The sequence below is a fragment of the Chanos chanos genome, chromosome 1 (assembly GCF_902362185.1).
Source record: "Chanos chanos chromosome 1, fChaCha1.1, whole genome shotgun sequence".
In the NCBI taxonomy this organism is placed as follows: Eukaryota; Metazoa; Chordata; class Actinopteri; order Gonorynchiformes; family Chanidae; genus Chanos; species Chanos chanos.
The window spans coordinates 14,071,161-14,094,561 of record NC_044495.1 but is presented as its reverse complement, the minus strand read 5'-3'; the positions used below and the strand labels follow the sequence as shown (position 1 = coordinate 14,094,561).

At 40.4% G+C, this 23,401-nt stretch overlaps 1 protein-coding gene across 1 annotated transcript; it reads left to right on the top strand.

The window, feature by feature from the left end:
* The first annotated feature begins 2,189 nt into the window (after window positions 1–2,189).
* prox2 (prospero homeobox 2) lies at window positions 2,190–11,322 on the top strand. The gene is made up of 4 exons (XM_030788372.1): window positions 2,190–3,737; window positions 6,271–6,378; window positions 8,951–9,145; window positions 11,155–11,322. The coding sequence occupies exons 1-4, from the start codon at window positions 2,190–2,192 to the stop codon at window positions 11,320–11,322; spliced, it is 2,019 nt and encodes a 672-aa protein (XP_030644232.1).
* Window positions 11,323–23,401: the final 12,079 nt, after the last annotated feature.

Below are 23,401 nucleotides of genomic sequence, written 5' to 3'. Positions count from 1 at the left end.
CCTTACCCAGCTTGGCAGGTCATGTAGTATTCAAAAATAATGTCCTCTACAATGCCCCATAATTTTTTAGGTAAGAAAATAACGATTTTCACATCATTTTCCACTTCTTTGACATAGGCTGTGCATCCTCGGCAGTTTGGACGCAGGTTGTGAACCACACTATTAGGCACGTGACTTATTTGCCTACGATAGCCACACCTATCTCATCGACTTTACCGTGTGGGAGGTACTCCTGCATACACACGCACGCACACACACACACACACACAGACATAGACACAAGCACACACACGACCGCACGCACATTTCTTTCACTCGCACTGTCACGGATCTCACAGACGAGCTTCTTCAAAGCAACAGGTGAGGTGCCTTTAATCTTTCGCTTTACGACCTTTCCCTCTTTCCCTTTTTTTCTTTCTTCTTTTTCTCTCTACATCTTCTACGACAATTCACCTTCCTAGTGAGTTGTTTTCCATTCTCTTACATTTTTGTAGTTTGGGGAAGTCAGGAAAGTTACCTTCAGTTTAGAGAGTTTAAATGTGATGTCTTATTCGAGTAAACATAACTGAGTGCTTCTGACTTGAACCAAAGACTATTTGTGAATTTATTCATTAGAATATTTTTAAGCTGAGAATTGTGACCCCCCCAAAAAAAAGACAAAGAAAGAAACTGACAAAACTCCTGATTCTGAAAATAACGAGTAGTCAGAGTATTCCGTCACGATTTTTTGCAGTGACTTTTAACGCTCGAAATCCATGTCATTTGGCTTGTAGGACGAGAATATTGATTATTTTTTATTACTGTTATTTGTTATTATTTATTATTATCATTATCATTATTGTTTATTTTCATAGTAGTGTTCGGAGAGAACAACATTGTTTTTGTTTGCAGATTAAATTGTGATATAATGTTGTGTATATTTTATGTATTTAAAAAGAATATTACTGTTCCCATTTCATTCTTTTTTTATAACTGTAAATTTGATTGTGACAAATAAATCATTTAAACTTTATTGTTCTAAGACAATCACAAATCACAAACAGCAAATTCTAGACAATCAAGGAACTGGTGTTGGGAATCCTGTGGAAAGATAGATTTGATGTATTTTTTGGCAACTCTATTGTTCAGCAACCTTAAGTGTGCTATTACAGGATTAGTTATTTGTAACTGGTTTATCCTGAAACGTTTTTATGGCTTTTGTACAAGTCAGAATCAGAGATCTTCATGCAAAATAGAAATAATGGATGTCTCGGGTTGATTCTTTGTAATAGGATGTTTCAGTGCCATCAAAACAATTATGGTAGAAAGGAGAAATAAGCAATGTGGTGAACATATTTAAAAAATTTAGGTTAAAATTTCAGACAGTAATTCTTTAGGATGTCTCTTGAAATGTCAAATTTCAGATCAGGAAAATTAATTAGCGGTTCTCACAATTAGGTTCAGTGATAGACAACATTATTTTGGGTTTTTTCTAAGTCTGTCAAGTTTTATTCATAATAATTTTTCTTCAGCTGTTTTGTCATTAGTGACGGAAAGTGATTTAAGTTAAGGATTTGAAAATTAATATAACACTTGCTGAAATAAAATATTGCATCTTTTGTACAGTGCTCTTTGAAGCAGATTATAGAATATTGTTGTTGCGTTTGTAAATCATGATCGTCATATATTGCTGCTCCCCATTTTACGTAAGTGGATTTTCTAGGGTGGCCTCATTACAGTCATCTTATCAAATATTTTAACACCAAAGAACTGTTTTTAACATTTATCTCTATAAATATATTGATCACCTCAGAGTTTAAAGTTGATTTGAACTTCCTGTTTGGTGTTACAATTTGGTTTCTATCAGGAAACAGAGGGGAGGTTTGATCTGCCTTGTTATATATCGCTTTGAATTTCCTTCAAACTTTAAGCCCATGTGAAAAACTGTAGTATTAGGAGTCTGGTCAAAACATTTACAATCAATTGTTGTAATTTTTGTTTCATTGTAGGTTTCTACATTGCAGTATGGATTTTAGTGTCACATTGCATGGGAAAATTCAGTTTAAAAATACTACAATTGTAATGAGTCAATGTATAATTTGTTTTTTTCCCCAGGTATAGATCACCATCTGTCTCAAAGTTTTCTCATTTTCATTTGTATTCACCTTGGTCTAACTGAAGTGTCAAACATCCAAATCAGTAAGTCCAGAATGAATCTCAGTCTGCCTGACCAAAACATGCACAATCCAAATGAGGGCAGCCTGGAAGATAACAAAGCAGACTTACTGCTCCCCTGCTTCCATAGAGGCATGTATGAGGAGCCCCTCTCCACCTATCCTAATGGCTCCATCATCTCTCACCTCTTACGCAAAACCATACACAGCAAACGCAACACACTGAACAGTAGCCTGCTTTACTTCCCTGCAACTGCCATGACTGGATCCAACATGGTTGACACTGGAGTTAACATGGCTGACTCTACTCAAGAGGACCAGAGCAGCATCTCCTCCAAGGACAGTTTGGGGGAATCAATTTCACCTGGGGGTCTTCCTTCGAATGGGTTGACCTCTGAGGTAGAAAAGCCTTTAAATGACCACCTCCAGGCTAAACGAGCCCGTGTGGAGAACATTATCCGGGGCATGGCAGGCTCACCCAATGCTAGACTTCATGGAGAAGGAGAGAAGAGTGAAGGTGAAGCTTCCACTGGTGGAAGAGAAGTCTGCAAGGAGAATAAACGCAAGCAGAGGCTCCCCCAACACCAAGATCACAGTGAGCCTATGGGGTCGGCATCCAGCCGAAGCAGCAGTGGCAGTACCAAAGAGGAGGAGTGCCACAAACTGAAGGAGCAACTCCAGAGCATGCAGCGGCTTCTACGACAGCTCCAGGAGAGATTCCTCCAGGTGTACAACCAGACTGGATCAGGCAGTGGAGAAAAAGAAAGAGAGAATACCAAACTTGATGACAGAGAGTCATGTGAAACACTTGGTTTCCACCTCGACAGTCACTTCAACAAAAAACTTGGTAATGTCCAAGCTAACTATAAAGACAAAGCAGTCAGTGACTATGTAACACACCAAAATGATTCCCACAGTCTCCGGGAGACACTGAAATGTGAGCTATCCAGAGCCATAAACGAAAGCGTCGACACAGTCTTCAGGAAACTTTCCATGTCATTCCCTTGTCAGTCTCCAGAACCACGCCAATGTCAAAGTCCTGAACACAGTGGAGTGGCGAAACGGAACCAGTTATCTGCCGCTCCTGACCTGTCAGACTCTGAAGACGCTGTCAAAACCCAATCTCAAGAATTGTATGAGACCGGTACCAACCGTAGCCCAGAACATCAGACTGAAGCTTTATCGTTGGTTATCCGGAAACCTCCTCTTGCTCAGCTCAGCTCTGTCAGCCAGACTGTGAAGAGGCCATACCCCATCCATCAGTCCCCTTTCCAGTTCACCTATGGCACACCTCTTCATGACACTCAGATCCTTGAACATCTCCTCAAATATGGACCACATGCTAACTTCGCAGGCCTCCACTGTCCCCCTCCTTCCTTGGACAGGTCATCCCCTGATTCAATGGACCTTTCCTGGGATAGCATCACCATGAGGTCCAAAGTGACCTCTGGACATCTGAGCCAACACACCCGTACTGCAGGACTGGGGCAGGTTTCTGTGGACACACTTTGTCTCCCTCAGGTTAAGATGGAGTGTGGGGACCTACAGAGCATGGCGGAGAGAAGCACCTTCATGTCACTCAATATATCCTTTATAAAGCAAAAGGGGAAACATAGTGAAATTTTATCATTTAGACTTAGGGAAATATTTAAATTACCGGCAAATATTTTTATGTGAATTCTTTAGCTCTCAAAGCTTTTGTTGAGTCTCAATATAAAATCTATTTATTAGTTAATGCCACACGTACATGCAGTACAGCAATTCTTTTGTAAGGGCTCATTCATGGTGTTTATCCAGTTCTTTCTTTTAGCTATCTAATTGCCCTGGGGTGTTCTGGTGGTTTTTGTTACTGGTGGCTTGAGTTGTGAATCATTTTAAGAACATGATACAGTGAAATATGTGTGTGATGGTTTATATTTACACACTGTTTTACAATGAGCGAGAATGTGCTCACACATACAATATTTTGAACTTTGGCTTTTTTTTCTTCAATCTATTTTATGATCCTTCTACTTCATCATGCAATGTACTGTCATTTACATTGTTTTATATATATATATATATATATATATAGTATTTAACAGAGAATCCACCAAACAGACGTCCAGCTCTACATCCTACCTCCACAAACAATGACTTGTTGAATTGAGTGCAGCACAGAGCAGTTCCACTAACACAGACTTCAAGGAGAATTTTTACTTTGATCTTAGTAACCCCAAAGAAAATTGTAGTATCTTCTTTAATCTGAGCCCAGTAATGACTTTAAGTCCAGAAAAAGACAAATAAAAAGGAATACAAGGCTTTGATAAGAATTGTCAGGAACAAAAGCCAATTTTCAAAGGCAGAAAACGCAACAGTTTCTGTTCAGGAAATTCTCTGATTTTTTTTCCCTTTCTGTCTCTGACTTGAAAAGCTGCAGAATATGTTTCTGTACTCTTGATGTGATTGGAGTGGATCAGAAAGGTCACTTTTTTGTTTTTTTGTGAAAAGCAAGCTCTTTTCTGTCATTATACCTCAACATTAGTTCCTACTGCATGTTGGATGTACCTGTTTACAATATACTGAACGCTTTGCTTTTAAATATCCTTACGTTAGAAGGCGGGGGCAGAGAAGATTATTGTGCACTATACCTAAGCTGATGAGGTGTAAGGGTAAACAAAGTTGGGTTAAATATTTGGAAAAAGGAATGTGTAAACAAGCTTTTGATGAAGCAACTGCCAGTGATAACAGGTAGATAGATAAACTGAATTTCTGTTTTGCTCTATTTGTCTTTCATTTAGATATAAAGGTATGATCTGCCAAATGACAGTGATGATGCATTGAGATTTTATCAGCTTTTTAATACACATACACACCCGAACACACATGCACGTGCCCCCATGCGCGCGCACACACACACACAGACGCACACACACGCGCACACACACGCACACGCACATACACACGCACACACACACACACACACACACACACACACACACACACACACACACACACACACAAACAAACAAGCAAATAAACATGTATCATTGTATCACAGCAAACATTGCTGTATATTTTATAGAGATGTTGTATTTCTACTGCATTTTCAATTTTCTAAGTCTTTTGCCTCAAGTTGAGAATTTGACCCTACTGTTATTGTTTTGCGGGAACAGACATGGGCAGACCTGGACTCACTCCATACAGGTTGATTTATTAGACATTATCAGGCCTCTCTCAGGATACGTTTTATCTCTTCCCAGCAAAGAGCTGCAGCACACCACTCTTTGAACAAATTCTCATACATCTTTTATTTCCACTTCCCCCTATTTCAAAGGGAAGGCTTCTTAATAAATGCACATTCTGTTGTGACCCTGCACCAGATAATAAGATATTACCTGAGGTGTGATTCTTTTTGTGTAAAGAGAAGATTCAAGGCATTTCTTTCTCTCCCATCCATCACATTTAACAGTTTTTTAGAGTTATTCCTAAGTGTGACAGAGTATCCTCCTCATTGGGAAAATCACATTTCCAAATTGAATTCTTACCCAAGTGCTTCTGCGACAAAACAATTACCACTGGCAGGCATGATTCTAAAACTTGAAAGAGGAAGTCTCTAATTGAGGTCTCTAATCTAATTCATTAGGCTTTTTTACCAATTAGCATGTGCAGTTGTGGCTAAATTGACTCTCTGGTTTGTGTACAATTGTCTAAATGTAATCATTTGGGCTGGTGAATGAAAGGCATTGATTTTTTTTTTCTTTCGTGAAGGACACCACATTCTTTTTTTTTATTTTTTTTTAGCTTAGACGGTCAATAGACTTACAGACATACCTGCAGAGCTAAAAACTCCTTTTTTAGAGTTATATTCAAAGATTGAAATTGCTGAGATCCTTTTACTGACAGCAGAAAGCCAGCAGCCAGCATAGAAAAGTTTAACACATCCCCATCTGACCTTGGACTATAAATGTGAATGCGTATATATCAAATTACCAAAGCACAGAGGCTATAGCCCATGCTCATAGATCTATTTTCAAAGTAGATCTATGACTTAAACAAAACTCGTGGATGTCCCATAATCTGTTTGAGCTAAATTCTTGTCTCAGACGCTTTTTATTGAATCCTTAACTTTGACTACATACAGGAGGGCCTTACTCCCAACCATCTCAAGAAGGCCAAACTGATGTTCTTCTACACCCGCTACCCTAGTTCCAATGTGTTGAAGACGTTTTTCCCTGATGTCAAGGTAAGTCTTCAATAAACTAAGTATCTGTTTTCATTCTCGGGTACTGTGTATGTCACTTGTAAATGGCACGTACATTAGCATACTTAAATGAGAAGTACTACTTCATGCTTGTCCTATTTTAGGGACACTCTCCATTATTTAACTGAATCCTCATCTCATGGCTACCAAGTAGCATAGATCCCGCCATAGAGCCCAGCATGGTCTCATTGTAGTGATGAGTTGACTAACTCAGCCAGCGTCTTGGTATGAATTCGGTGTTCTACATTTGGTACCACATTTGCTGACTGTATTTATGGGTCCAAAAGTTATTTTGGCTAAGTGTGTGAGTGAAAGACCCCTCTTCCTTGTTCTGAATCCCTCTCCCTGTTCCTCTTGCTCAGTGTCACTCTCTCTGTTGCTTGCTTATAGTCAGGTGGAAAATTAAGCAGTTAGTGCTCTCTGTTAAGTGCCTTATTTGGCTTAACCATGCAACGTGTCTTGTAATGTGAGAAAATGTAGTGATTGGCACACTGGTCTCCCTCACCTATACTGAGATTACTGTTGAGTAAAGTTATGTTTCCAAGCTCATACGTCCTCAAAAAAACCATCATTCCCCCTGTCCTTGACCCCACAAACTGGGAGAAAAAAAGAGAGGAAAAAAACAAAAGAGATCTGTGTACTGTCTTCAGTTTTATGTCAGGGTCAGTCCTTTATAAAAGGTGAAAATAAAATACAAAATGACATTAAACAAAACACAAAATACTTCAACAGACAACTAAATCCACAATAATAAAAAAAACACTCACATACATTACCAACTCTCCTTTGGCATGGCCATCCAAAGACTGTGAGTTTATCTCTGACGGAGAAAAAAAAGGTCTCTCAAGTCAGCAAAAGAGGACAAAAGAAGAAGGAAAAAAAAGATAGTCCAGCCTCCTCCATTCAGAGTTGACCCTCCAGCTCCAAACAGACAATTAGGTGTCAAAACACCACACACGGCTCTGTTAGATGGCATTCATTGATTATGAACAGGAATTTAGACCAGGCCAAGTAATGACAGTGTAATTAGCCCTGAGGCAAAATTTACTGATGACACATCCAAGTAAGCAGAACCTAAGCGCCTAAACTGGAAGTGGGTTGCTGTCACAGCACTTCGAACAGGGTGAGATCACAAACAAGATGCTCCACGTCTTTGGAAAAATTTCTGGCGTCTAGTGTCAGATGTTGTCAGCCTATTACAGTGTCGTGATGGTGTGAATAAAACAGGGAACTTTAAGTTGCTGGACACATTTTCAAGAAAGTAAATGTCTGCCCTCTTAAGAAGAAAAAAGTGTGCCAAATACCAAAGAACATTAGCCTACTGTATTGGTTGCAAAAGCCCAGTACACTGCAGTACAGGGTTATTTTTCTTTTTCTTCCAACCAAGCTCTGCAACAGTAGAATTCAATGGATTTCAATGGATTTACATAAAAAGACTCTTTGACTCGATATGTGAAATAATTATTTAACTTCATAAACGCTGGATCACTGAGATCACAAGTCTGCTGTGTATCTGCACATACCCACTTTATTTAATGAATATGTTCACAAAAGTGGTTACTGTAAATACAAAAATCAACCAAAACTCTATACATTAGCTTAAATTAAATCAGTAGTCAACAACAGGGTTCTCTATCAAAGTGTACATTCATTTGAATTTTTCTGTGAACAGCAGATTGCAGTGTGAATGTATCTTATCTACCCTGACACCCACACCCCTTACCCAAAGCCCTCTACCCTTCCTGCTCAGATTGACCAGGGCCTGGAAGGGGGGTGGGGGGTTGTTGAGGAGGGGGGGGGGGTGACTGGTTTACCCTGACCCCCAGGGGTCAGTGAGGAGAGCCAGGGCAGTGTCTCCTCCATGTCCAGAGCTGGTCCTTCTATGGGAAGTCAGAGCGAACAAAAGCAGAGCTAATCCCACTGTCTGATTCCATTCCTATCAGAGTAACTCACCGAGAGGGAGGCTTCCTTCTTCTTCCCTCTTACGCTCTTGCTTTCTCACCCTGGGCAAGCGGGAAGGGGGTTGGGGGGGGTGAGGGCGTCTTTGATGGCGGTTCAGCCTCTGGGCGTTTTCTTTTTTCCCTCTCATGTCTTTCTCGGGTTAGCAGATAAAATAACAATGCTTGGTGTCAAGATTGTGTATAGACCAGCATTTTTGTGGGTGTTGTTTTATGTGCACAATTTTCTTGGGGAAAAGTCATTTGATAATGATTTTAAAGTGAGAGAAAGAACAGTTTACTGTAATATTAATTCAATTTGAATGAATAAATGAACAGTTAGGTGGCATGCAACAGTGTGTCACATAAACAGAGATACGCATGGAAACCATGAGAATGCTGGTGTAGACTCACTAGTGCTATGTTTAAAATGCCTGTTTAAAAAGCCAAGCTTGTTTAAAACTCCACGAATCATCTCTCTAATCTGTCTTACCAATAGTGCTCTGACAACATCTGATAGTTGCTGCTTTGATTTGTAGATGCAGAAGTACAGAGTAATTTTCTTTCATAGTAATTAAAATTTTCTCACACATGCTCTATCTGTCTGTTATCTCTAGTTCAATCGCTGCATCACCTCCCAACTGATTAAGTGGTTCAGTAATTTCCGAGAGTTTTACTACATCCAGATGGAGAAGTTTGCCCGCCAGGCCATTGTGGATGGAGTAAACGACGTCAAAGATCTGTCTGTCACCCGGGATTCAGAGCTTTTTCGTGCCCTGAACATGCACTACAACAAAGCCAATGACTTTCAGGTACGTCAACCGCACACTCAGGTTATCAGACAGAATCAGCCTGGCCATGAACTTTAAATCAGTCATAGTATAACATACAATTAAAAATATCAAGTTGTCTTACTGCATTGCGCTGCACAACCTTGAAACCCCAAGTTCACTTAGAGCAACTGAGTATATGATCTTTAATTTTTGTCTCTTTTCACCCCAATTTGCAATGTTGAATGGCCTTAAAGTTTAATTAAACTTCCAAGTCCCTCTTGAGGCAACAGCTGCAAAGAGTGCTAGCACACACTTCTGTCAGTACATTTATAGCCAGTCACCACAATTTTCCATATTGTGAGTTGTGTGGTATTATCACGTAGGAAGTCTCTGTGTGCGCTTATTTCTGCCCACAACTCTTGAAAAAAACCTGAGTAATACTTACATCAGAATATGTCTCACAGCTGGGATTCAAAAGGTAAATGTAGGATGTACCTTTCCACCACAACAGAGTACCTGACCCCAAGTGTGGTACGTGGGAGCGATCTGCATAGACTATTTCATAAACCACGGCAGTGACAGTAATTCATTGTCCCATAGGGGTGAACTCTGTAAGAGATGTGACTGAATGGAACACTGAGTAAATGTGACTGCTTTTTTCAAATGGAGACATAGTCATCTCATTTGGTAATATGTCATGTTTTACGTTTGGATGTTGATGTTGGCGTTGATTTAAAAACAGTGATTTAAAGCGTAAGAGATAGAACCACGAGTATAAAACTCAGTGGAACAAATGACATAATTTTGTATTGACAATCCGCCATAAACCGTAGGACTGAGCATTTTTGGATGGTTAGTTGAAGGGTTAGATGTTTGGATAAGTATTGACATGTAGTAGGTGATAAGACAGGGCATGCAGTTTGATCTGACTGCTTGCTTACGGTCACGTCTGGCCTCTCCCTGTCCCTCCCCTGACCTGCGTATAACTCTGCACCTGTGGTGTCGCAGGCCTTCTACAGCCATTATCCAAATGCTCAGCACCCCTTTATCCAACTGTGGGAAGAGGAAGCCACAGAATCCCACTAAAACAACTGGGGATTAGGGCCATAACCATGCCTGAGTGAGGCTGGGATTGCTACTGATGCGGAATGCTGAGAAAGACGCTCCGGAATTGGAGGGCGAAGGGCCGGACGGTGAGAACAGGCTGAGACAGTTGTCTTTACCTTGGGACCAAGACATTCCTTTCCCAGGGATGCTTTTGTGCGCAGAGCCAGAGGGAGAGAAAATAGCCCGCTCTGACTCCGACGGTTCGCTCAGCTATTCTACGGGAAATAATGACAACCGAAAGACCCTCCTTCTTCCCACCATCATCCCCCCGCACCTCCACCCCTCCCCATGCCCTCCCAACCCCTATCCAAGTCCCATCGAATGATGCGTGCACCAAAAAAAAAAAAAAGAAAAAAGAAAAAGCAAAATGGAGGCAAAAAAAAAAAAAAAAAAAAAAGCTGGCACTGAATTCCTGGGAAGGGACCGAGGGCTTTTTTCATTCATTTTCCAAGCAGTTAAGTTTGAGGCAACAAACTACGAAAAAATCAAAGCATCTGTCCGCTGCAGTCCTCTAATGATTGTGACACTGTATTTGTTTAATACATTTAGAGAACAAAGGTAAAAGGAGCCGCTTGTGTAGACATGAGCACAGTGAAGACTCATGCTTATAGGTTGAGGGATCTGCAGTGTTGGTTCAGAATGCTGTTCTATTGGACAGTTTTAAAGGATGGGAGAACACACTTGCCTTTCACTTGTGTTTTGTGCTATAACATCAAAGTCAAGGGTGGGAGTGGGGTGAGGTTGTAGACTGATAAAGACGTGGTTGGCTTAAACTAACACTGAACTGCACAAACTTGCTGTCATTATAGTGCAAAGATGAGCATGTGATTTTAAATGACTGGACTGTGATGACCACATACATATTCATACAATACTGTGTAGAATCCATTTTGTCTTTGACCACACAAAAGTGATTTTTTTTTTATCTTTATCTTTAACAGGTGCCTGACAGATTCCTAGAGGTCTCTGAGATCACTCTTCATGAGTTTTTCAACGCCATTTCGTTAGCCAAAGATTCAGATCCTTCATGGAAAAAAGCCATCTATAAAGTCATCTGTAAACTGGACGGTGATGTCCCAGAAGAGTTCAAATCTCCCTCATACCTGTAGATAGTGTTCATGTCTGTGTTCAACTTTTTAAAAAAATCTCTTAGGTTGACTAGTGAGTGGTTACAAAACATATTCATGCTCTTTGTGTTTTTTATTACATGCTGCTTATGGCTGTTTAGGTAGTGTGTGACACCAAATCTGATGGAGGTGTAAAGAACTGTGTGTTTCACTGAGGTGTTATATAATTGTGTTCTGTTATGGTTTATATACTATTGGTGTCCATTTTTCACAAGGGTTTGCTCAACTTGGAATCATGGGATTGACTGCTATTCTATTTAGCTAGAGTTTGAAATTGGTCACATCCCATGGGATGGAGAACTTGAATTTGAATAATTCAATCCGTTCAAACAAATTTGTCCCAGCCAGTTTGACAGATTACCTACTGCTGTATGGCCACATGGGAATCAGTTCCGGCATTTTGAACTGAGCACAATCCTGTTTTCAGTGTTCTATGCCAACTTTGTAGCATTACATTTCTGCTGATTGGATGAAATGGGATTATTACAGTTTCATCAGCTTATGTGTACTTTTAAGTGTCACTGCCTCTTACTTATGTATTGGCTGCTAGTTGTTAGTTATCACATTGTGGTGCTGTCTTTTGCATTGAAATGAAACATACTCTGTGACTAAAGCAAAATCCTTTATTTTATTTTATTTGTTATTTTTGCTTGAATTAGTTGAATTAGAATTAATGTTTGAAGATATATTTGGATTGAAATATCTGCTGAATAATTATATAACTTTCACGTAAGTAAAATAGAACTCAAACATGTGTTTGGACATTTGAACTGTTTAAATCATATTCCTAAGCATTATCTGTAATATCAAAATGCACCAATTTTATGCCACATCTGTAGAAGCTCCTGAATAAATGTACATATATTGTACTTAGCCAAATGATCTGGATTTATGCAATAACAAAATAATCAAAATATGTGCGTGCAAAGGTCAACTGTGTGAATTATGTTGACTTCTGTAGAGTGAAATTAAATGCAGAAATATTTATGCATAGTTAAGGAAACCTGATTTATTTTGAAAAACACAGGAAGCTAAATTGCAAATCGTGTCTAGAAATGCATGGTGTTAATAAGCTGTGTTAATAATCAGTGTGTATTAAAATATTTGGAATTGTAGACTAATGTGTAAACATTTATATTAGGGAGGACAAGTTTCATCAGATCATGTGTTTGGCTTTTTTTTTTTGTTTAATCAGTATAGAATTAGTTGGAGGTATGAACAGTGTGGCCATTCACATTTTGGGAGAACAGAAGTTGTAAATGTTCTGAGATCATTTACAACAATTTAAACATATTTTTTAAAGCCAAAAAAAGGGTTTTATTTACACTAATGTTGCAAACTGTTTAAGAACTGTGGCATATTCATGTAATTGTTTGTTTGTAATTATAACATTTTCCTTTCTGTTATTATGTTAAACTTTTAATCTGTTACATAGCAATTTGATTAACTGTTCTTCTCCAAAAATTCGTTAACTTGCTTTTCCATTTAACTTCCTGGACATTACCCAGTGTGCAAAGCTCTATTGAAAATATTTTCTACCCAATTCCTGACAACTAAGGTGCCACTAATCCAGAGCACAAAGACATCTGCTGAAAACCCAACAGACTACGCTGCTCATATTGTTTCCTACTGCCAATTCAAGTCGTATTTCTAAGACCAGCATTCACTGGTGTGGCCGGCACGAGAGCTCACAACTGCCACGTCTTAAAAACAACAACAATGCATTCTATCCTCATGAGTAATGTGACCTCATGACAGAGTTGTGCAGTCAAAGCAAAATTCCACCCGTGTTGTCGCTCTTTTACCTCCAAGCTCAAGCATAGAGCCGACTAATCACTCTTCACTGCTGTACGTGTTGCTAAGCCACATCATCGACCACGGAAAGACACTCGCCCTTTCTCTCTCTCTCTCTCTTTCTCTCTTTATGTGCATTTTGTATTCATCTCTCTCTCTCTATCCACCTCTCTCATGGATCAATTTCTTAATAGATCTGGCCCATTTGAGTTAAAAAAATTCTAATTTTGTTGTTTTTCTTTTTCTTTTTTCTCCCATAGTAATCATATCAACCATATTATATTTCACTGAATGTAACACACAAGGTTTTGTTCATTTAGATCAGCACGATTAAGGGCATTTCATCAGCATAAATTGCTTAAATTATACATGGGATTACTGTACATATTCATGAGGCATTTAATTTATTTGTGTTGGCTTGTTTAATGTCAATGTTTAATCATTTTGGCAGAGACGTGGTAAAACACAAACATATTAATCTAGAAACCCTGCAAGGCACCCAGGCAACAATTACATCTGAAATGATAAAATTAAAGAAATTAAAACATTCGTTCAATTAGCTTTGTGAGGAGAAGAGAAAGAAAAAGGGTGGTAATTATTTAAAAGACGTTCTGTTTCAATTAGATGAATCTCCCAGACATAAATTGACTTACATTTTCAATTACAAAAATGTCACAGGTTGCGTTGAAGTGTTTTGTAAATTAATTTGTCATGGCATTTTTTTTTTTAAAACATGACATTTGATTGGTTTGATGATGACTGAAAAGCAGAGGAAATTAATTGTTATGGTTTTGAGCTTCTGAGTACAACTGTTTCAGTTTCAGATTAAGAGTATGAGACACCTTTTGGAGCAAGGCCCTACCAGAGTGCTAATGTGACAGTTTTCTTTAAAAATAGACATGATGGTACGGCTTCTGCAGGGTTGGAAACGCTATGCAACGCTGCCAGCAGACTCACTACCCTATTTTAATTACATGTACTATTCCACAACTCTTTCCTCCAATATTATACCTAATTTAATTCCATCCAATGGAACTCAAACTGACAGGAAAGAAATAAAACGTCTTAGGGTTATGATCTCGGGTGTTTAGTGGGGTGGCCATCAGAGACTGGGTGGATCTAACATCCTGACTACTTAAAAGAGAATGTGAGAATGATGAAACCAGAGCTGTCATAAAGAAAAATATTTAATGTGCAATTTGGAGACAAGTACAATGACTGTCTGGACCAACTGGGAAAACACTGGCATTTTATTCAGCGGTATGTAAATCTTTCATGAATACAAACTCTGAAACTGCCTTCTTTGAAACATAATAAAAAAAAGGTAAGAGTTTTCAAGAGTGCACTCCTGAGACGTAGGTCCTGTGCTATTCTGATAGAGCAATGGCGCCACCTAGTGAATACAAATGGAACAGAAGTAAAAACTCACGATCCCCTTAGTTTTTTCCATCTGTTCTTCATTCAGAACACTGAACCAGCTGATAAATAGAGCTTCAAGTGGACATTCAAGCTGATATTGAGAATGGTTCAGGAAAAACATTACATGGCTTGAATGAACATGCATGGGTAATGAGAAATGCTTTAGTTTATGTTCATTTCCTCAAGATGAAAAATGCCTTTGCATTAGTGCCCTACATTAAATATACTATCTGCTTGGTCTGGACGATGGATGAAATATGTATATATATTTTTATGTATATATATATAAAAATGTGAGCGTTCCTCTCTTGTTGTTAAAACTCAGTTTAACCACAAGAGGGCAATACCTGAACATCCAAATAACAGATAATATATGACAATGTTAACTAACCTAAAATTACTTCCACAGCTGGCTTGAATTTTATTCCTCTGATTTACATTTCTTTGTCCCTGTGGTGACAAAAGTCATAATCTCACTGCTCTAACAAAGACATATATCCTAATCCCATTAAAACATTGCCTGTCTGCTTCGAATGATTTTAGTATAAAATTATAAATGCACGCTACTATCATCATCAATGTAGAATCAAAATACTTATTGAAGTCATCAGTCTCAACCTCACACCTCAGCATCACCGAGTCTTTTGGCTGACTACAAAACAATATTTACATTATCTGAAACAGAAACCAGGAAATGTAGGAAAAGAAAACCGTAGGATTGGGTTATGTTGTTATGTTTTGAGCACAGGCAATGCATTTCATTTCTGGCTCTAAGTGTCTCTTCACTCACGGGCGGCCGGTTTGAGCCCGAAGCCCAGAGCCCTGAGAGAGCCAAACTTGAGTGCTGAGGAGGCTGACTTTTGCCTGCCCTTCAGACAGCCACTCCTTCGCGTAGTTTTGCGCGATCACCGGTAAATCTTTATTAATTTTAATTGGAGCCCCCATTTAAAAGAGCAATTAAAGCGGATTAATCGAGCCCATCCCGTATAATGTCTTCTGTTAATTAGTTTGTCAGCACTGTTTTAATATCGCCTAATGACTTCATATTTCAGAGCTGACATTAAAGAGATGCTGAAAGAAAAGAAATGGCCTTATCAGGATGCAGGGCTTTAATGGGAGACGTCCTCCCGCCACCAGGCAAGGTCAGGGCTGCCAGGGCCGCAGGGGAGGAAGGGTAAAGAGGCTGGGTGGCATTAGGCGCTGGCTCTGGAGATCACACACTCACGCTACTGTAGCGTTACAGTCTCAAAGCTGAGTGCCGGCAAAGCACTCGGCTCTTAAACCGAGGAGAATACACACTGCGTCCTACTTGAGTATGACTTCAGAGATTAGAAACCTTATGGGTGGCGCTCGGTCCTTCACTTTAGAGTTGCCTTCTCCTGCGGCTTTGAGAAAGATCTCTGCGTGGTTTGAGCAACTATTTTTTGGGGGGCCTTAGATAAACCCTGTTTGATTGCTCTGTTGTTGCGATTTTTTTTTTTTATGCTGCTCTGAACATTTCAATTCTGTTGCAGTCTAGGGGTGTTCTAGTCTCATTTTTTGTATCTCCCTTGTTCTTCAGTGTATGTGTTGCACTCTATCCTGCTGAGATCTTGTAATCTTCACTCACAGGAGTGAACACTATGTTCAGCGGTACAGTATAATTCATTGTGGACATACACTGAGTGGATAATGCTGTTCCCTGACTGAGGGCTACAGAAGGCCATCGGAGTGACCTCCTGCTGACCTGTCTGTCTGAGAGCTCCACAGATGAACGGGCACTGCTGGGGACAGACAGAGGGGAGGAATGCATTTGCATGATGTCATAGACACAGCCCCAAACCTCTCCTGCTCAGACATATCACAAACATGACACATACGTGGCAGTGCTCTCCTGACAAGATCTATCACCATCACAGCACCAAAGCATGGAGGAATGAGGTAGATTTCTGGGAAGACTGTAAATATCATAACTCCATAAGTAGACACTGAATGAAACATGATTCCTCTCTGCAGACATTGCATGATCTTTATACAGTAATCAGTCAGCTCATGGTCAAACAGGGATTTTGTGTAGTTCATGAATATGACACAGTAAAAAAAAAAAATCATTAATAAGAATGCAGTCTTAGAACAAAAACAATCATATACATTCTGAATTCTTGCCCAGCTCTGTTCCTTCCTGCTGAGACTGAGTCAGCACTAGACCTTGCAGTGACTGGCAGTGTGAGAACCCCCATTACTGTGCTAATCCTCTCATAGCTTCTGTGTCAGGGTATCTTCCTCATGCTTTTGCCCCTCCTCCTCACTACCTCTCTAAAACACACAAATGGGGGGAGGTGCTCCGTTAGTGAAGCTGGGTAAACCCAACAAGCCTCAGGACCAGCAAGGAGAACTTGCCCCCCCCCCCCCTCCTTCTGCCCAGCCATCTGAGAAAGCTCCATATGTTAGCTCTCTTAACCCCCCCAATCATGTTCTCCATAGTCCCTTAGCCAGCACCCCTGCTAACTGCCCCCAAAGCCAGTTCCAGTGATGTTCTTATTACGGGCAGGAGGAAGGGAGAGGGTGGTCTCTGTTCCACATAATCAAAGTTTGGAATCACAGAGAAAGTCTGGTAACCCACTGTGTGGGAATATTTTTTCCACATGCAATTAGAACAAAGACCAGTGTCCAACAGCACTTTGGTTTATTGAGCTCTACTTTGCACTACATTGTGAAAAACCTGAAGGAATATATCATCCCAACTATCATCCCATTTATTTTCAGGGAAAGTGATAAAAAAAAAAGAAAGAGAGTTAGAATGATGGACCAGAGGTAAGAAGTTGACTGAAAAACAACAATGTGGAGAAAGAAGCTCATAGCGTTTATTGTGGCTCTGGCGTGTGTCCCTGCTAATTTGTGCCTGCCTTGCTCGCGTACCTCCACCGCTCTCTGCCGGATTCATAAATCTCGTTCCCATTATCCCGCTAATTAGCCAGGATTACAGGAGCATGTAATGCCCCCGCTTCCCCATAGATTGATTGGAGGATGGTCTCTTTGTTTTGAAATCACTTTCTGATTGATGTACAGAGCCCTAGTTTGCAATTGTAATGGCCCAGATGTTAACAATCAAATGTGTTTCCGCTCCAGGAGGCAACAGTCTGTCATGGAAGAGGAGCTAGCCGACCGTGTAACGACACATCACTGGAGTGCAGAGAGGAGAGGAGAGGAGAGGAGAGGAGAGGAGAGGAGAGGAGAGGAGAGGAGAGAATGGGACTCAGGGTAATGTTTCATATCGAAACAGACAGGGTGCAGTAAGTCCCTCTGTATTGTCTTGTACAGGGTGCAGTAAGTCCCTCTGTATTGTCTTGTACAGGGTGCAGGAAGTCCCTCCGTATTCTCTTGTACAGGAAACCAGACTCTTAGTGAAGGTGTGTTCTGCAAAACACTGAGAGGGATATGCACTAAAAATAGATTTTTAAGTTCTTGACACAAATCATTACATGACTTGATGTTAGTATCATCTCTTGTTTTTTTTGTTTTTTGTTTTTTTTTTTCACAGAGAAGATTTAACTCCAACATCTATCACAGGTAAATTGAAGAGTTTGATAGCACCAGAAAACTGAGATTTCTGTAAAGTAAAAAGCATCAGTTCAGCACTTGTACATAAGGGCCGGGCTAATTTCAGTCTCTTACAATAAAACATTACACCGAATAATCTGGATGTGCAGGCAAACCATTATATTTTGTTTACTTCTGTTTCTCACACATAGTCTTGGAGCAATCGTAATTTTTTTTTCAAGTTTAGAGCATCACCTTTAAAATATGTGGTTAAAGTGATGGGCCAGTAGAGGGCACAATTGTCTTTCTGAACTCCTCCTTAACCTCTCCACTCTCTTTCCGATTTCTATACACTTCACCAATAAATCACTTTCCCACACACTTAATGGATATGGAGTCAGATCATGAGTGAGCTATCTGCAGGGTGATAATTTAACTGAAGATCTCCCAAACTGATTGTGGTGAAAGGTTATTTATTTCAAAAATAATGCGCAAGGTAAAAAAGAGGAAAAAAAAGAAAAAAAAAGATTGGGTGAGTGTGGGGGGGTTTCGGAAGACAATTACTGTCAGGTTACAGGGGAGGGCTGCACTTAAACTGGTGAGCGTGGAAATTGGGTTCACTTTGGCAGGGAAAGCATGAATGCCTGGCTCTATTCCCTCTTAATGCATAAAAGAGTCACAGTGTATGTGTGTGAGGGTGTGTGTTTTTGTGTGTGTGTGTGTGTGTGTGTGTGTGTGTGTGTGTGTGTGTGTGAGAGCGCATGTGTGTGTTTGTGTGTGAGTGAGTGTGTTGCCAGGCTTGAGTGTTTAGACCTTGAGAAATGCCCTATTTGTCCTGGGCATTTGTGGAGACATGCTTCTCTCTCTCTTTCCCTCTCTCTCTCTTTCTCTTTCTCCCTCTCCTTCTCTCTTGCCCTCTCTCTTTCTCTGAGGACAAATGTTGTTACATACCTCTACCAAAAACATTGTATGTGATTCCCTCTGCTCTTTTTGGTTGTCTGTTGTCTGAGTATTCTGATCAAGCTTAAAATCCATTTCAGTCTCTATCCTTGATAAGATAAAAGATTCCAGCCCAAGCTCCCCATGATGAACTCTCTTTAGGCCTGCAGAGACTGCCTGATTAGAGCAACAGGGGAGCCTAAATGCTCAAGTGTGTGTGTGTGTGTGTGTGTGAGTCTCTCTCTCTCTCTCTCCAAATGACCTGTGTTTTGAAAAGGAAGATGAGTAACAGTTTTACAGTAAGCACAAACAGAAATGCGCACTAAGGCTTGCCGTACCGATTCCTACTTAGAGTTTAAAGAGTAGAGTAGTTGCAGTGGTTTCTCTAAAATGTGATATCAACTTACAGTGTAAAGGCACTTTACCTAAGTCTCCTGAGACAGCCAGGGGATCTAGCCCCCTGGATACCTCCAGGGATTTAGTGCTAGAAGAGTGAGAGAGAGAGAAAGTGGTATTTGCTGCCCCTGCCCAGTCAAAAGGGAAACAGGGCAACTCCTATACAAACCATTTCACTAGCCTTTTACCCCCAGGGTGTGAGGGTCCCCAGATGTCCCCTTACCTCAGATCCTGATGAGTGTGGCTCAGAACGGGTCACTTTACTCCAGAAGTCTCTCATGGGATGCCCTGGGCCCAGCGGTGGGTGGCAGCCCCCTCTTGGGGACAGCTGCACCTCACGTTTGTCTCCCTGGTGCCCCAGGGGGGGTACCTGCTGCTCCCCCTGTGCCCTAGTGGCATGTGACAAATGGTGATATGCTTCTGCGCTCCTGCTTGGTTAGATCAGAGAATCCTGATGGAAATCAGAACAGAAGGCAGACACATGGGTGCTTTTGTCTGCAAGAGAGAAAAACGGAGAGAGAGAGAGAGAGAGAGAGAGAGAGACTTACCAATTTACCAACTTTTATAACTAAATTTTCATTGGAAAATAATGAGAAAATAATAACACGAGTACAGATTAAAGCCATTGTTTTAAGTATGCGTTTCTTACATACCTGGAGACACTGATGAAATGAAATATTATAAATGTAAGTTGAGTCACAGTTCAACACTTGTTTAATAGTATAAGCGTGTGTATTAATTACAGGTGTTCATCTACTAGAAGTGTTTTCCTTCCCGATCTGTTCTTCCATGCTGTGAAAGATGTTCTGGAGGGATTTTGATGAACATACATATTGTAAATGTTTATTGATTGGCGTTAATGATTAACATTAACATAGCTACATGTCTCATCAAACCTGGGGTCTGGTAATCCTACCCCATCTCTGTCTTAGCCATTATCTGTGCAAGTTGTTGTGCTGCATGATAATTCACCATAAATAGCGCACTACCATTAAAGTAAATGCAGTAAGCATCCACAGAGGTCAGGAAAAAATCCTATCTCCACTTTATTCTGCAATACATGTAGAAATCCAATAAGTATTATTTTACATTTGTAACTCAGATAAGCAACTGAATGAGATCAACAACCAGTTTTAGAAAAAGCTTCATGCAAAATAGGGTTTAAATCATGCTTCACATGGAGCTCTTGTGCATCACCAGAGAGAGAGAGAGAGGAGAGAGAGAGAGACAAAAAGAGAGAGAGAGAGAGAGAGAGAGAGACAACAAAACCCAAAATGACAAAGAAGCCCTGCCTCCTTTTCAAGTTTCTGCACCCCTTATTAAAAACTGGAGAGTGATTGATAACCTGCCATTTATTAAAATAATCAGGACGAATCCCTGGCCGGCTCGGCCAAGTCTCCCTCCCTCCCCATTTTTTATCCAGCTCCTATCACCCCCCAACACATCCCCTCGCCATTCAAAGGCTGTAATTGAATGAGTTTTTGTCATTATTGTGATTAATCATATTAATTTGTACTAATTAAGAGATGGTTGGTAGTGATGACAATTAGATTAATGAAATTAGTTTTAACTTTCTTTTTCCTCCTCGTGCTACCTCTCACTTCTCTTCTCTCCCTTTTTACCTTGTAACGCACACAAAAAAGGGGGAAAATCATAGCAAGACTGTTATGAAACAGTTGGCAATCTGGATTTGGGGACTAATTGAATGTCTGATTTTATTAATGATGAAATTTATAAAAGTCCTGGAGGGGGGGGGGCGGGGATGGGGGGGTGGGATTAACGCAGATTCAGCTGGAGCAGGGAGGGGAAATTAATTAAAATTCCTGGAGATATTCTTCATGTTAAAGGCACAAACCCCATGGCCTGTGAGTCTGATACACTGGTGTTCCCTTTGCTTTTACTACAGAGGGGAGAAATATGATCTTATAAGTGGTGATTTAGATGAGCTTCAGAGGACTCAGATTAATAAAGTAAACTATCTCCAGGTGGTGCTCTGATTGGCTGAAAGGTGCACTCAGCGACCAATTGGCAGGAGGCAGATAATATCTGCTTTTGGAACGCATGTTAGATCTTTAGATGCCCAGTCTCACTGGATAACATCCTCTGTCACTTGTCACATACAGCTACGGGAGTACTGTCACAACACCACCTACATATTCAGTCTATGTTTCAAATCATTTTTCAAACTGAACAAGAGCAGGTACAGAATTCTGTGAAAGTCTTTTTGTTTGTTTGTTTTTTATTATGAGAAATAATTAGATTTTCACACAACGAAACTGCCTCATTTCTCTACCGCACCTGCCCTATCAGGTTACATATTAGAGAAAATGCAGAGGGGATTTTGTCACGACACAAGGAAAAAACAATGACCTAAACTTGTCTCTATACAACCACCTGTTCTACTGTTGTGATAACTGCAACTAGTTTGAATATTTGATATCTCATGTATTTTCTGTCATGTCAGAATCCAAACATTTACTGATTGTTTAAGATATTCATGCAACTGTACCAATTCAAATATCATTCTTTATTTTTTTATTTTTTTTTTTTTGCCATGAGATTCAAGTCATTTGCTTGGCTATCGCTGGATGATTGACATTTGAGGTGGGCTCCTTGGCTGTGGGTAACCTGGGGGGAGATGGGGATTGGGAGGGGTGGTTTGACAGTTGTATTGGATGGGGGCTGGCTGCTCCTCTCCTCTGTTTTGCATATTCACAGTGCTGTCTTCCTCTCCACAGGGCGATTCATAATTAACAGCTGTTGAGTTGTCAGGAGCGGCTCCGGCCGTGGCACATGCAAATGTGTTTGTGTTCTTCCCTTGGACCCTGGTGTCATGACTGCACTTAACAGGCCATGATCTCACTCCTTTTCTCTCTCTCTCTCTCTCTCTCTCTCTCTCTCTCTCTCTCTGACTCTTTCTTTCTGTATGCACACACACGCGCGCGCGCGCACGCACACACACTCAAATGCATGTCTCTAAGTGATTTTGAAGGATAGGTGTCCACCTGTAATCTTTAGAGCAGACATTCTTACCAAACTCCATCACCATCCCAGTGGCTGAATCCTCCCCCCCTATTCACTCCTGGTCCTGCCATAGATGACCACGCCATAAAGTCCATCCTGTCTGAAAGGCGGGGGGGAAAGGAGACTGTATGAAAATGAGCCCATTTGACTCTGTGCTATGCTCTGTGTGCGTGTGTGTGTGTGTGTGTGTGTGTGTGTGTGTGCGCGCGTGCGTGCGTGTGTGTCTGTGTGTGTGTTTGTCATGTTTGTTCAACTGAAGTTGAAATGTAAATATGGACTGTGAGATCTCTATGGTGATAAGCTGCTTGAAATTCCTCTAAACAGGTAGCTGTCTGCTGGTTATAAATGATACCCATAAAAAGAGGGTGATTCTTCAAACTGATAAAGGTGGAAAGTAATTGTTTGTGCTTGCGCAAAATTAATCAGATCAAAACAGGTGCAATCATTTTAAAAAGACAGAGGCCCTATAAAATAAAAAAATCAAATGTGATAAAGTATTGGGCTATCAGGTCTGCAGTCTGGAGGTGAACATTAAAATAATATGGAGGGATAGCACTTAAGAGAGAGACAGAGAGAGAGAGAGTGAGAGAGAGAGAGAGAGAGTGAGAGAGAGAGAGAGAGAGAGAGAGAGAGAGAGAGAGAGAGAGATAGGATTATTGCATATATTTAAAGCGGGGTGGGAAATGTTTATGTGTGTTAGCTGAGGCACACAAAAGGGGCTTGAAAAATACAAGGTCACGAACGGAGCGGAGTGCCACTCTTGCTGACTTTACGAGCAAAAGAGAAAAAGAGAAAGAGACAGAAAGCCCCAAAGGACAGCCGCACTTTCCCTTTTCCCAACTTTTACCTCAGACGAGAGAGAGATAGCGGTAAATAAAGTAAGAATTCTGAAAAGGATAAAAATCATTTGCAGTGACAAACCTCTGAAATTTCTGACAATCCTAGAAACAGTTTTTTTTTTTAATCCATG

Coding starts and splice junctions, on each gene's coding strand:
- prox2 (XM_030788372.1), top strand. CDS start 2,190: ATGAATCTCAGTCTGCCTGACCAAAACATGCACAATCCAAATGAGGGC. Junction 6,379..8,950: donor CGTTTTTCCCTGATGTCAAG/GTAAGTCTTCAA, acceptor TGTTATCTCTAG/TTCAATCGCTGCATCACCTC. Junction 9,146..11,154: donor ACAAAGCCAATGACTTTCAG/GTACGTCAACCG, acceptor TATCTTTAACAG/GTGCCTGACAGATTCCTAGA.